Source organism: Elephas maximus, chromosome 1 (genome assembly GCF_024166365.1).
Source record: "Elephas maximus indicus isolate mEleMax1 chromosome 1, mEleMax1 primary haplotype, whole genome shotgun sequence".
NCBI classification, from domain to species: Eukaryota; Metazoa; Chordata; class Mammalia; order Proboscidea; family Elephantidae; genus Elephas; species Elephas maximus.
Genome location: NC_064819.1, coordinates 90,651,476 through 90,666,669, shown reverse-complemented (window position 1 = coordinate 90,666,669; position 15,194 = coordinate 90,651,476). Strand labels below are relative to the sequence as shown.

The 15,194-nt window shown below is 44.8% G+C and overlaps 1 protein-coding gene across 13 annotated transcripts in view; it reads left to right on the top strand.

Annotated features, from left to right (window-relative positions):
* The first annotated feature begins 249 nt into the window (after positions 1–249).
* LOC126074692 (HLA class I histocompatibility antigen, B alpha chain-like) overlaps positions 250–15,194 on the top strand; it is a 42,552-nt gene continuing 27,607 nt past the window's right edge. For 9 of the 13 annotated variants that reach the window (XR_007517099.1, XR_007517081.1, XR_007517069.1 and 6 more), the window contains exons 1-6: positions 251–468; positions 8,549–8,845; positions 9,748–10,023; positions 10,907–11,182; positions 11,306–11,428; positions 12,591–12,683. Coding sequence is in view for 9 of the 13 variants with exons in the window: in XM_049882248.1 (XP_049738205.1) it covers positions 411–468; positions 8,549–8,845; positions 9,748–10,023; positions 10,907–11,182; positions 11,306–11,428; positions 12,591–12,649 (1,089 nt within the window). In the remaining 4 variants the exon portion in view is untranslated. Of the gene's footprint in view, positions 469–1,223; positions 1,309–8,548; positions 8,846–9,747; positions 10,024–10,906; positions 11,183–11,305; positions 11,429–12,590; positions 12,684–13,704; positions 15,176–15,194 lie in introns of those variants that run through there. The other 4 variants (XM_049882333.1, XM_049881726.1, XM_049881604.1 and 1 more) reach the window with 4 other exon arrangements.

Sequence of the window (15,194 nt, the reverse complement as noted above, 5' to 3'; positions counted from 1 at the left end):
GAATTTCTTTATCAAACATTATTTGCAATTTGGGGAAAGGAAGAAACCCAGGCTCTGAGGCTGAGAGACCCGCTCAGGGTAAAAAGTCCCTTAAAATGTGTACCGTCTGGACTATCCCTGGCTGCTGGCTGACTCGGTGTGGCACTGGGGTTGGGACAAGCAGCGTTTTCATGTTTTCCGGGAACCAACTGCAACTGAACCCTCCCAGACTTTACAACTGCAGTGTGCTGCCCTGTTTTTGGTTTCACTTCTCAGCCCTTTCAAGCTAAGCATCGGTTTCTATTCTTCCAAAGCCCCTCCCACAGGCCTACTTGCAAGAGCAGGTTTGAGAGTCAGGCTGTGCTGGCGTGTTTGACCGATTTTTGGCGGCCGCGGGAGTGTTGGTTGGCACAGTCTTAACGGCCGACGCGATGGTGTGGGCTCTTCTCGTTCACGTGTTCCTGAGCTTGATGCAGGAGGCGCGAGCCAGTGAGTGGGGGCGCTGGGAGGCGGCATGGCTGGGAAGAAGAGCTGGAGAAGCCCGGGGGAGGGGGAAGGGAGAGAAGGTCTCCAAACTGCCATCTCCCGGATCAGGGACGACTTTCCACAGTGTTAGTGGTGACAGCCACTGGCCTCTGCTCACCAGGGGGCAACCTCTGGCAAAAAAAGGGCATAAGATACAGACCATAGTGGGGGGGGGGGAAACCCAAACCCACTGCCGTCGAGTCGATAGCGACCCTATAGGACACAGTAGAACTGTCCCACAGATTCCAAGAAGCGCCTGGCGCATTTGAACTGCCGACCTCTTGATTAGCAGCTGTAGCACTTAACCCCTACGCCACCAGGGTTTCCAACCGTATGGAAGCTGGCAGATTTCCTGCAAATGTGGCCAGGAGTCGTGATTGCTGCTGCTTGCTCTGCTTGCAGTAGAGGCTCTTGGTGACCTTTTTTAGCAAAGGGAAGAAGGCCCTGGGTGGCACAGATGTTTGCGTCCCACTAATGGAGCCCCGGTAGCGCAATGGCTAGAGCTGGGTTGCTAACCAAAAGGTCGGCAGTTCGAATCCACCAGCCGCTTCTTGGAAGCCCTACGGGGCAGTTTTACTCTGTCCTATAGGGTCGCTATGAGTTGGAATCCACGCGACGGCGATGAGTATGGTTTTTTGGTTGACTAACCTAAAGGTTGGCTATTGGGACCTACATAACGGGGCTGCTGAATAAAGTCCTGGCGATCTGCTTCCATAAAGATTACAGCCAAGAAAACCCTGTAGAGCAGTTCTACTCTGTAACGTCTGGGATCACCATGCATAGGAATCCACTGGAGGGCAACAGGTTTGTTGTTTGTTCATTTGTCTTTTTAGAAAAGGGGAGATTTGTTGAACATTTGGAAGAATGAAGCTAGGTATCTGGGAATCAGTGGTCTCCAAGGTTTTAAAAATATGCACCCTTACCATTTAAACTCTATTCATGTTTAAAGTATATACATGTTCTGTTGTACTAATAATACATTATGTGCCTTATAAAACATTTTTTACAATGGAAATTCTAAAAAGATGGGAGAAAGATAAAATATTTTAAATAATGATCTTTCTTGCAAATAGAATATTTTTGCTCTCACAAAGTTAGTTGTAAGGTGTTCAAGTGAAAGCAATGTAATTGAATATGCTTGATTATTTTGAAAATTATGCTCTGACAGTTTGTGATACAGCCATTTGATGGTCTAGTTCTAAGCTGAGTTCATTTTGATCATCCTGGGTTTTAATAACTGTCATAGCTGAAAGAGATAACACACACACACACACACACCCCTCATACATTCAAGTGGACAAAATGCATCACTGATGTACTCATTAAAACATGATTCATTTGGGAAAATCTCACTCCAAATTATATAAAGTTTTTTTTTTTTTTTTTTTTTTTACCAGCTACTGTATTTCTATCCTTTTATGTAAACTAATGACAAACCATTGACTCAAGCCTCACATCTACGAGCATGGTTGTGCAGCAGCTGTTGTTGAACTTGAGTCTGGAAATGCAGCAGGAAAGGCAGATGGTAGGCCAGGATCACAACTCAGTTGCTGACTGAAATGTTCCCTTACCAGCCAGCCTGATGGAAAATGAAACGAACTCATGACATTCATATCTGGCAGCAGGAGAGTTTGGTGGGGTTTTCCCTGAGAAGTGGGTGAACTACATTGACCACAATTCTTTTTTAAGTTGCACCTATTTGTGAGCAAGAGAGATGGGTTTCAATTAAAGCTTTGCTACTAAGCCTCAGTGTTCTCACCTCTAACATGGAGTGTTAAGAATTAAAATACAGTGATATGGGTGGTGCTTGCACAACGTGATTAATGTAACTGATATCACTAAATTGTACACCGGAAAAATGTTGAATTGGCAAATATTGTTTTACTTTTACAACAATAAAAAAGAAAAAAAAAAGAGAATTAAAACAAAAGCCTAGGCCACACAGCAGGTGCTCCATGACAATGATAATAATATTTGGAAATAAATTTTTTTTTTTCTGTGTAAACCTAACTGATCTAGTGAGGAATTTGAATGGTAGAATTGTGTGATCATTTCCACATGTGTACATTTCTTATTGGAGTGTATGGACCCAGTAGCCCATGACCTGGCTGCTGGAATCAGCCTTACAGAGAATGGAGAGCTGAGGGGAGTTTGTCATTAGCATCTTTCTTGTGCCCTTGGTTTTTAGTTTGTTTTTTCTCTCCTCAATCAGACCACAGAATCCAGTGTCTCTGAAGATCTAGCAGCCTCCCTATTATTGAGTAACCATATTGAGGTCCAGGGTCGTGGTGGGCAGGGACCTCTGGTTTGCATGTCTCAGGAAGGACCCTTGATTTGACTTGGCTCAGCAGGGGCTTATCTATGGGATCCAGAGCTGAGTGTGGGCAGAGTCAGTATGCGGTGAGAGGAGCTTGTTCATTAAAGAAGTTCAAGCTTAGGGGAGAATTGGAGGGGCGGGTGTAGGATGCTAGGGAAGCTGCGTTTCTCCTGCTTTCAGGGGCCTATATTGAAGGATGTGCTGTGGGAATGCAAAGAAGAGATGGAAGGGAGTTGTCAAAATAGCTTGGTAGCAAAGGTAAAAAATGGAAACAGCGTCAATATAGACAGCAAAGTTTTTTTTTTTAATAATTTTTATTGTGCTTTAAGTAAAAGTTTACAAATCAAGTCAGTCTCTCACACAAAAAGCCACACATACCTTGCTACACACTCCCAATTACTCTCCCCCTAATGAGACAGCCCACTCTCTCCCTCCACTCTCTCTTTTCGTGTTCATTTCGCCAGCTTCTAACCCCCTGCACCCTCTCATCTCCCCTCCAGGCAGGAGATGCCAACATAGTCTCAAGTGTCCACCTGCTCCAAGAAGCTCACTCCTTACCACCATCCCTCTCCAACCCATTGTCCAGTCCAATCCATGTCTGAAGAGTTGGCTTCGGGAATGTTTCCTGTCCTGGGGCAACAGAAGGTCTGGGGGCCATGACCAGTGGGGTCCTTCCAGTCTCAGTCCGACCGTTAAGTCTGGTCTTTTTAGGAGAATTTAGGGTCTGCATCCCACTGCTCTCCTGCTCCCTCAGGGGTTCTCTGTTGTGTTCCCTGTCAGGGCAGTCATCGGTTGTAGCCAGGCACCATCTAGTTCTTCTGGTCTCAGGACGATGTAGTCGCTGGTTCATGTGGCCCTTTCTGTCTCTTGGGCTCATAATCACCTTGTGTCCTTGGTGTTCTTTATTCTCCTTTGATCCAGGTGGGTTGAGACCAATTGATGCATCTTCGATGGCTGCTTGCTAGTGTTTAAGACCCCAGATGCGACACTTCAAAGTGGGATGCAGAATGTTTTCTTAATAGATTTTATTATGCCAGTTGACTTAGAAGTCCCCTGAAACCATGGTCCCCACACCCCTGCCCCTGCTACGCTGGCCTTTGAAGCATTCAGTTTATTCAGGAAACTTCTTTGCTTTTGGTTTAGTCCAATTGTGCTGACCTCCCCTGTATTGTGTGCTGTCTTTCCCTTCACCTAAAGTAGTTCTTATCTACTATCCAATTAGTGAATGCTCCCTCCCCCTCTCCCTCCCTCCCCCCCTCGTTACCACAAAAGAATGTTTTCTTCTCAGTTTAAAGTATTTCTCAAGTTCTTATAATAGTGGTCTTATACAATATTTGTCCTTTTGCAACTGACTAATTTCACTCAGCATAATGCCTTCCAGGTTCCTCCATGTTATGAAATGTTTCACAGATTCCTCACTGTTCTTTATTGATGCGTAGTATTCCCTTTGGAAACTCTATGGGGCAGTTCTACTCTGTCCTATAGGGTCACTATGAGTCAAAATTGACTCGATGGCAGTGGGTTTCTTGGTGGGTTAGTATTCCATTGTGTGAATATACCATAATTTATTTATCCATTCATCTATTGAGGGGCACCTTGGTTGCTTCCATCTTCTTGCTGTTGTAAACAGTGCTGCAATAAACATGGGTGTGCATATATTTGTTCGTGTAAAGGCTCTTATTGCTCTAGGATATATTCCAAGGGGTGGGATTGCTGGATCGTATGGTAGTTCTATTTCTAGCTTTTTAAGGAAGCGCCAAATTGATTTCCAAAGTGGTTGTACCATTTTACATTCCCACCAGCAGTGTATAAGAGTTCCAATCTCTCCACAGCCTCTCCAACATTTAATCTTTTGTGTTTTTTAGATTAATGCCAGCCTTGTTGGAGTGAGATGAAATCTCATTGTAGTTTTGATCTGCATTTCTCTAATGGCTAATGATCGTGAACGTTTCCTCATGTATCTGTTAGCTACCTGAATGTCTTCTTTAGTGAAGTGTCTATTCATATCTTTTGCCCATTTTTTAATTGGGTTATTTGTCTTTTTGCAGTTGAGTTTTTGCAGTATCATGTAGATTTTAGAGATCAGGTGCTGATCAGAAATGTCATAGCTAAAAACTTTTTCCCAGTCTGTAGGTAGTCTTTTTACTCTTTTGGTGAAGTCTTTGGATGAGCATAAGTGTTTGATTATTAGGAGCTCCCAGTTATCACGTTCTTTATAATGTTTTGTGTACTGTTTATGCCATGTATTAGGGCTCCTAATGTTGTCCCTATTTTTTCTTCCATGATCTTTATCGTTTCAGATTTTATATTTAGGTCTTTGATCCATTTTGAGTTAGTTTTTGTGCATGGAGTGAAGTATGGGTCTTGTTTCATTTTTTTGCAGATGGATATCCAATTATGCCAGCACCACTTGCTAAAATAAAACTGTCTTTTCCTGATTTAACTGTTTTGGGGACTTTGTCAAATATCAGCTGCTCATATGTGGATGGATTTATGTCTGGATTCTCAATTTTGTTCCATTGGTCCATGTATCTGTTGTTGTACCAGTACCAGGCTGTTTGGACTACTGTGGTGGTATAATAGGTTCTAAAATGAGGTAAAGTAAGGCCTCCTACTTTGTTCTTCTTTTTCAGTAATGCCTTATTTATCCGGGGCCTCTTTCCCTTCCATATGAAATTGGTGATTTGTTTTTCCATCTCATTAAAGAATGTCCTTGGGATTTGGATCGGAATTACATTAAATGTATAGATCTCTTTTGGTAGAATAGACATTTTTATCATGTTAGGTCTTCCTATCCACGAGCAAGGTATGTTCTTCCACTTATGTAAGTCTCTTTTGGTTTCTTGCAGAGGTGTGCTGTAGTTTTCTTTGTATAAGTCTTTTACATCTCTGGTAAGATTTATTCCTAAGTATTTTATCTTCTTGGGGGCTACTGTAAATGGCATTGATTTGGTGATTTCCTCTTCAGTGTTCTTTTTGTTGGTGTAGAGGAATTCAACTGATTTTTGTATGTTTATCTTGTATCCTGATAGTCTGCTGAACTCTTCTATTAGTTTCAGTAGTTTTCGTGAGGATTCTTTAGGGTTTTCTGTGTATAAGATCGTGTCATCTACAAATAGAGTTACTTTTACTTCTTCCTTCCCAATCTGGATGCCCTTTATTTCTTTATCTAGCCTAATTGCTCTGGCTAGGACTTCCAGCACAATGTTGAATAAGAGTGGTGATAAAGGGCATCCTTGTCTGGCTCCCGATCTCAATGGTAATGTTTTCAGGCTCTCTCCATTTAGGGTGATGTTGGCTGTTGGCTTTGTATAAATGCCCTTTATTATGTTGAGAAATTTTCCTTCTATTCCTATTTTGTAGATAGCAAAGTTTTAATACCCAGCCTACATTCAGAACTACAAATCAATTTAAAAAATAAAACAACCTACCACAGCCTCCTCCAGACTGAGTCCAGCACAGCTAGATGGTGCCTGACTACCACCACTGACTGCTCTGACAGAGATCACAATAGAGGGTCCTGGACAGAGCTGGAGAAAAATTAGAGCAAAATTCTAACTCAAAAAAAAGGCCAGACTTACTTATCTGACAGAGACTGGAGAAACGCTGAGAGTATGGCTCCCAGATACCGTTTTAACTCAGTACTGAAGTTACTCCTGAGGTTCACCCTCCAGCCAAGGATTAGCTAGGCCCATAAAACAAAACAAGATTAAATGGCCACACCAGCCCAGGGGCAAGGACAAGAAGGCAGGAGGGGACAGGAAAGCTGGTAATGGTGAGCCCAAGGTCTAGAAGGGGAGAATGTTGATATGTGATAGGGTTGGCAATCAATGTTGCAAAACGATGTATGTATTAATTGTTTGATGAGAAACTAATTTTCTCTGTAAACCTTCGTCTAAAGTGCTATAAAAAAAAAAAGGAAAAGGAAAACAACCCTGCTAAAAGCATATAGTGATATGAATAAGTAATTTACAAAATAATACATTCAATTGACCTATAAATTCATAAAAATATCTTTAAACTTGCCTATTAAAAAAAGTAAATTAAAACTTTTTCTATATGTAGGAGCCCTGGTGGCGCAGTAGTTAAGAGCTCTGCTGCTAACCAAAATGTCGACAGGTCAAAACCACCAGCCACTCCTTGGAAGCCCTATGGAGTAGTTCTGCTCTGTCATTTAGGGGTTAGCAGTTGGAATCAACTTGATGGCAATGGGTTTTTTTGTTTGTTTTTGGTTATACATACATAACCTTTCCTGTTGATGTGGGTGTAAATGACCTTTTTGGGGAACAATTTGGTAATACCTATTCAAATTAAAAATGTCCATAACTTCTATTCATCATTTCCACTTAAATTAGGAATTTATAGAAACTCCCTCTAGTGTGCATGAAAATCAGTATAAGAATATTCATTAACGTATTATGTATATACTAGTGAATAATTGGAAAAAGTACTAGAATAGTTAAACAAGCAACTCTATGTGTTACAGAGTAGAACTGCCCCATAGGATTTTCTTGGCTGTAATCTTTATAGAAGCAGATTGCCAGGCCTTTCTTCCGAGGTGCCACTGGGCAGGTTCAAATCGCCAGCCAAGTGCAAATCATTTGTGCCACCAGGGGACCTGAGATATATTCTTATTTGTGGAAGGCACTAAGGCACTAAGAATACAATTATCGACAAGAAAGAAAACCTGGCATTTTCATGTAATTTACTGGTAGGCCAACAGTAAATAACTAATTATGTGATGCTCATTAGCCGTGGAGGCACATAAGTCTGGGTTAGTTTCCTAGAGGCAAAGCATCCCTTAAAAAATAGGAAGTAACATTTCAGTAAAGACTTGAAGGGGACAAGACCAAACCTTGTGGCTGTTAGGTGAGGTAAGAGCATTCCAGATGGGGGGACAATAAGGGATCAAAAGTTCTGGAGTGGAAAGGACATGTGTGAGGAGCAGAACAAAGCCCAGTGTGGCTGGGACAAGATCTGCAGGCTGTCCCTTCTATTCAGGTGCTCCTTCCTCTCTGCGTGCATCATCTCCTACTTGCTCATCTAATGGAATCACTGGGGAGGTTTTCAAAGCTCTAGAATTATGGACTGTTAGAACTGGGAGGGCCCTGGGCCTTCTTGCCCAATGGCTTTGTTCTAGAGATAAAGAAGCTGATGCCCACACAGGGAAGTGGCTTCCCTAGGGTTGTGGTGGTGATGGAACTCTGAGGCCAGTGCATTTCCCACAGTGACACCAAAAGTGATCCAGGGCAGGGGGACACCAGGAGGGGGAGGGAGAGATTGGTCAGAGGTTGAGATGCTACAACAGAAGAGCAGGAGACGTGGGGCAGGGTACTACCCGTAGGCTTCCATGCCTCGGTGGAAGCCATGAGAAAGAATACTCCTAAACTCCTCCACTGCTCCAAATCCTGCCACTTCTTTTAGCCCTGTTCAAGAACAACTTCTTCAGGAACGTTTCTTATTGATGCGCTGTACTAACATTTCTTTCCTGTTTCCTGAATTCTTTCAGTACCTACTCTGTGTGGGATTTTAATTCACTTGTGCTGATGAGTTTTTCCGAAACTGTTTTCCTACTGTTTTATCAGGTGTGCCCTGCCTCTCCTATTTTACACACACACACACACACACACACACACACAATCATTCCCCTCATGTTGGGAATTGGGTCTTCTTTCAGTAAATACTGTTAGCTTACTCTGAGTCCCCTGTCTATGGCTCCCACCTCAGGACCGCACTCTCTGCGGTATTTCTACATGGCTGTGTCTGAGCCAAGCCCGGGAGTGCCTGCATTTACTGCCTCTGGCTTTGTGGATGACCAACTCTTCATCGGCTATGACAGCGTGCAGATGCAGGCAAAGCCTTTTGCTCACTGGTTGAAGGAGGATTCGGATTACTTTGATGATGAGACCAAGATCTTCACAAGTCGGATGAAGATTTTTCACTTAAATCTGAGAAATGTGCAGCAATACTATAACCAAACCCAGAAGCACAGCCTGAAGGAAGAGCATCTACAAAAACCAGCAGGTGGGTCCTGTGAGAGAACAGTGGGAAGCAGTCCTCACTACCACACCCCAATCTCCTGGGGCAGGAGGCCCTTTTGACAAGTGTTTTCCATAGGGTCAGGCTGGGGACAGGGAGTGTTTGCACATCTATCACTTGAGAATGAACACTCCACCAATGAGGTCACAAAGAGGAGTAGGTCTACTTGACATGAGTTCATTCAATATTCAGCAGTCTTACTAGTCACAGATGTATGGTTAGTATGTAACTTTTGGGTACTGGGGGTGATGAACCAGAAAAGTGTAAGACCTAGTATTTGCCCTCAAGGAGCTTACAATCTGTACGGGAAAGTTTACTGCCCCTATGATCCTTTGAAGCATACCAAGAGACATCAAAGACCAATACTTTCTTAAATGCCAAATGAGAAGCAGAGAAAATAGTTGACAGAAGTTCCTAGGTGAAAGACCTCAGGGGTCAGGGAGTGTTTCATAAGTGAGGTGGAACTTGATAGAATATGAAGCATGTGTCTGATTTGGGTCAATGAGGAGAAAAAAGAAAGGAGCACCTGGCAGATTCAAACTGCCAACCTCTTGGTTAGCAGCCATAGCACTTAACCACTACGCCACCAGGGTTTTCCAAGATGACACAGTTCATGGCAAAGCCCGTCTGTAACTCCCCATCCATTGCTTTACAATAAGCCCTAGAGCCAAGTGCAGACCACTCCCCACTGCAGAGCTGACAGCAAGGAACAGAGATTAGAATCAGGGGATCCAACTAATTTGTCTAGAGTGCAAATGTCACCTAAGGAGAAACTAGAACTTCGGTGGGGTGGGGTGGGATGGGGGAAGCAGGGACCACTGATGGGGAAGTCCTGGAGGTGGTCCCTGCTCTTATTGACCTTGCCTGGTCCTGGGTGGGGTGGGTAGGCCCCCACATCCTCCAGTTCACCTATGGCTGTGAGCTCCAGGACGACGGTCAGATCATTGGGCACTGGCAGTATGGCTACGACGGTAACGACTACTTGAGCTTAGACATAGACACTCTGCAGTACACGGCCGACTCATTTATCGCCCAGTACACCAAGCAAAAGTGGGAGGCCAATGAGAACTCCATAAAGAGAGATAAGGACTATTTGGAGAAGGAATGCATCTGGTGGCTGCAGAGATACTTGAAGTGTGGATGGGAGAGCCTGACCCGCACTGGTAATGACCTCCCACACCCCACCCACCCAGCCCTCACCCAAACCCTAGCTTGGGCCAGTTCTATCCCCAAAGGGGAGGTGGGGGGACGGTGCCATTCTCCTAGAGCTAATCCTGCACAGAGATGTAGGATATCTACTGTAGGATGGGTGGGGCCAACACGCTGAGGATGGCGTCTCCACAAGCAAGAGATGTGGATTTGGGGCACCTCCCATCTTGGGTCTCCTGGGCAGTCTATTGATCCACCCTTCTTAGGCCCTCCCTGGAGGGAAACTATTCTCAGAAGGCGACTGGGCTTGTTCCTTGGCACTTGGAGGTTTTTCATATTTCTGGCTCTTTCCCTAGGAATCTGGGTAGTTTAAAAGTTAAAAGCAATCAACTACTAATTGGGGTTGGCTGTTTGAACCCACCCAGTGGTGCCATGGAAGAAAGGCCTCGCCATCTGCTTCCATAAAGGTCACAGCCAGGAACATACTGTGGAGCAGTTCTACTCTGTAACACATGGGGTCGCCGTGAGTTGGAATCAACTCAACAGCGATGGGTTTGTTTTTTGGTTGGCCCTTTCCCACTAGAGATAGAGCAGCTGTGAGTTTCTATAAAAATTTATCTGGAAAAATTGACCAATGGCTTGATAAGAGGGTAGAAGTCTGTGAAGAGGCCCTTATTCTGGAGAAGATTTGGGCTGAACTCCAAGTGCCTTTTCTAGAATCCCTGCTCTGATTAGTGCTGGGTTCCCTCTACACCTTGCCTGGAGGTGCTCCCTGCCCTGCCCTTGCTGGCAGCCATCTCCCCAGCCAAACCACCAGGAGTTCATGGCATCCTGGTCTTTGGAGTAGTTGCTACTCAGCAAGCCCTTGCCTGAACCCTTGCTGTGTTTCTACCACAGAGCCTCCCCGTACACACGTGACTCACCACCCCAGCTCTGATGGGGAGGTCACTCTGAGGTGCTGGGCCCTGGGCTTCTACCCAGCGGAGATCACCCTGACCTGGCAACAGGATGGGGAGGACCAGACCCAGGATGTGGAGCTTGTGGAGACCAGACCTTCCGGGGATGGGACCTTCCAGAAGTGGGCAGCCATGGTGGTGCCCTCTGGAGAGGAGCAGAGATACACGTGTCATGTGCAGCACGAAGGGCTGCCTGAGCCCCTCATCCTGAGATGGGGTAAGGAGGGGGATGAGAGTGGAGCCTTTTCTCAGGGAAAGCAGGGGCCCTTATGGGCACCTCCAGGAGTGTCAAGGCTCACTCCTGTGGGTCAGGGTCACTCACTTTTCCTTCCCTTCTCAGAGCCACCTTCTCAGCCCACTATCCACATCAAGAAACAGTTTGTTAGCCTGGTTCTTGGAGCTGTGGTCCCTTCAGTTGTGATCATGGTTGCTGTATTTGCGCTCTGCAGGAACAAGTACTCAGGTAGGGAAGAAGGTTCTGGGTTTTCTCGCTGTGACTTAAGGGTGTCTCAGCCCAAGGGATTGAATTGCAATTCCTGCCCCTGTTACTTATAGAGCCAATTTGGAGACTACTATTGTCCAACAAAGCCTGGGAAGGATTCCCTGGCCAACTGAGACATGCTTAGCTGCAGATGAGGTGGGAGGCTGGAGACCTGCTGGACTCCCAGGGGCCCCAACACCACAGGCACGGTCGTCTTTGTGGCTCTGGACTCCAGGATCTTGATTTAAGGCCAGATGGCCTCTGCTCCTTTCTGAGGGTTCAGGACAGGGTAACATGAAATCCAGAAAGTACCAGAATGCCTGGGAAGTGGGTCTCTTTAAAAAAATTCCCTATCCTTCTTCCTCAGGTTCCTAAATTTCTTATAAGAGATTAAGTGGGAGGAAACCAAATCCCCAAACTTAGTTGGCAAATCTGTAGTGAGTGTGTAATGCATGTTTGTGACTGTCTTTGTGTACATGTACATCTATAGATGTGTATGGGCGTTTGTATGTGTATTGTGTGGGTTTATGTATGTGTGTGTGTACGTGTGTATATAGGTGTTTTATGTGCATGTGTGTACATGTGTGCATAAGAACGTATGGCTATATGTGTACGAGTCTGTGTGTGATTGTGTGTGCATGTGTGTGTGTTGCTCTAAGACTTCCTCATCCTTGGCTCCACTCTGGCCTTTTACTGGTAGCTCCCCACTCCCTACGTGGGCTGCTAGGGACAGAGCAGTCTTCCATCTTCAGGTAGGTGAGATGACAGTCAGGATGACAAATGTTAGGGAAGAACTGGTCCTTGTCACACCTGGGCTAAGGAAACAGGAGCTAAATGGGTGGGGACCCCTCCCTTCCAGGGTTCTGCCTTAATTAAAGTATCAGACCCTGTGCTAAGGGCTTTACATGGATTAAATCACTTAAACATCACGAATGTCCTATGAGACAGGGACGGTGCTCAATCCCACTTTACAGACAAGAAAACTGAGGCCACAGATTAAGTGGCTCTCAGTCGGCTGAGCCCTGACTCTAAGGAAACAGTCTGACTGTTAAGCCCAAGATAGCTGCTCTGTTATATTGACTCCCACACCTCCTTAAGGGTCACCTTCTCTTGTGGGCTCTGACCAGCTTCTCTTTCTTTGCAGACACTGAGACTGGCCAAGAGTCTACTCATTTCTCAGACCTTAAAGGTGATGGGGTCTGAAGTGACGGGAAAGTTGGCTCTACGTTGGCTGATGGTATGTGTTTGCTCGGGGAAGCAGGGGAAGGGAGAGTCATATCTGGGCTATAGGGAATCAATGGTGTTTGTACTTGGAGTGTGAGGTGGGCCATCTAGAAGGCTGGAGGAGGAAAACTCAGAAAGGGGCAGACAGGGCTTATTCATCACTGTTATATATCACAACCTGAGAGCTCAGACTGCACAGGCCTGGAAGATACCTTCTTCCAAATGATTTTTAGCATCCACCTACACTTCCTCCCACCCTGCCTGCTGTTCCCTACCTGAGGCTTCCTGGAGGATGTGAGAAGAAAGCAACTAAGACAGAAAATGAAATGGACATTTATGATAGTAAAGACAAAGCAGGATACCTGTCTTCAAGAAAGGGAACATTGCCATAGGGGAGAGGAATGAGAGTAGGTTTAAACAGCCCCATTTAACCCATTAAAAACTGTGGGAGGCTGTATCAGTTATCTATAGCTACTGTATAGCAACTATAACAGAAGTACCACAAATGCATGGCTTTAACAAACAGAAGTTTATTCTCTAAATTCAGGGTACCAGCTCTAGGGGAAGGCTTTCTCTCTCTGTCAGCTCTGGTCTTTGTCAACAATCTTCCCCTTGTCTAGGAGCTTTTAAGTACAGGGACCCTGGGCCCAAAGGACACACTCTGCTCCCACCTCTTATTTCTTGGTGGTAGGGGGTCCCTCTATATCTCTGCTCCCCTCTCTCTTATATTTCGAAAGAGATTGACTCAAGATACAACCTAATCTTGTAAATTGAGTCCTACCTCATTGATATAACTGCCTCTAATCCTGCCTCATTAACATCATAGAGGTAGGATTTACAACACAGAGGAAAATCACATCAGATGACAAAATGGTGGACAATCACACAGTACTGGGAATCATAGCCTAGCCAAGTTGACACAAATTTTGGGGGGACACAATTCAATCCATAGCAGCTACATAACAAATTACCACCAATTTAGCAGCATAAAAAAACACATAACTAATTATCTCACATTTTCTGTATGTCTGGAGTCCAGGCACGGCTTAGCTGGGTCGTATGTTTAGAATTTCTCACAAGGCTGCAATCCATGTGCCAGCCAGGGCTGGAGTCCTACCTGAAGAATTGACTGGGGAAGTATCCATATCCGAACTCATGTAGCTGTCGGCAAGATTCAGTTCATTTGGGGCTGTTATACTGAAGGCCTCAGTTCCTTCCTGGCTATTAGCCAGAGGCTGCCCTCAGGTGTTTGGATTGGAGGAAGACTCATTAACAACCTTCCTTGCTTGCTGAAAATGAAGAGGACTTGAAGTACCTACTGATGAAGATCAAAGACCACAGACTTCAGTATGGACTACACCTCAACATAAAGAGAACAAAAATCCTCACGAACGGACCAATAAGCAACATCAGGATACAAACAAAAAAAATCAGGATAAATGGAGAAAATATTGAAGTTGCCAAGGATTTCACTTTACTTGGATCCGTAATCACCACCCATGGAGGCAGTAGTCAAGAAATCAAGAGACACATTGTATTGGGCAAATCTGGTGGAAAGGATCTCTTTAAAGTGTTGGAAAGCAAAGATGTCACTTTGAAGACCAAGGTGTGCCTGACCCAAAACCAAAAAAAAAACCTGAAACCCGTTGCCATCTAGTCAATTCTGACTCATAGCGACCCTATAGGACAGAGTAGAACTGTTCCGTAGAATTTCCAAGGAGTGCCTCGTGGATCCGAACTGCTGAACTTTTGATTAGCAGCCATAGCACTTAACCACTACACCACCAGGTTTTCCAAATAAGGAAGATCGAAGAAGAATTGACACCTTTGAATTGTGGTGTTGGCAAAGAATATTGAATATACAGTGGACTGCCAAGAGAAGTACAACTAGAATGCTTGGAAGAAGTACAACCAGAATGCTCCTTAGGAGCAAGGATGGCGAGACTGCATTTTACACACTTTGGACATGTTGTCAAGAGGGATTAGTCCCTGGAGAAGGACATCATGTTTGGTAAAGTGCAGGGTCAGAGGAAAAGAGGAAGACCCTTGTCATGGATTGAATTATGTCCCCCCAAAAATGTATCAACTTGGTTAGGCCATGATTCCCGGTATTGTGTGGTTGTCCTCCATTTTGTGATTGTAATTTTATGTTAAGAGGATTAGGGTGGGATTGTAACACCACCCTTATTAAGGTTACTTCCCTGATCCAATGTAAGGGGAGTTTCCCTGCACCACCTTTTATCTCTCAAGAGATAAAAAGAAAGGGAAGCAAGCAGAGAGTTGGGGACCTCATACCACCAAGTAAGCAGCACCAGAAGCAGAGTGTGTCCTTTGGACCTGGGGTCCCTGTGCCTAAGAAGCTCCTTGACCAGGAGAAGATTGAGGACAAGGACCTTCCTCCAGAGCTGACAGAGAGAATAAGCCTTCTCCCTGGAGCCGACACCCTGAATCTGGACTTGTAACTTACTAGACTGTGAGAAAATAAACCTCTCTTTGTTAAACCCATCCACTTGTGGTATTTCTG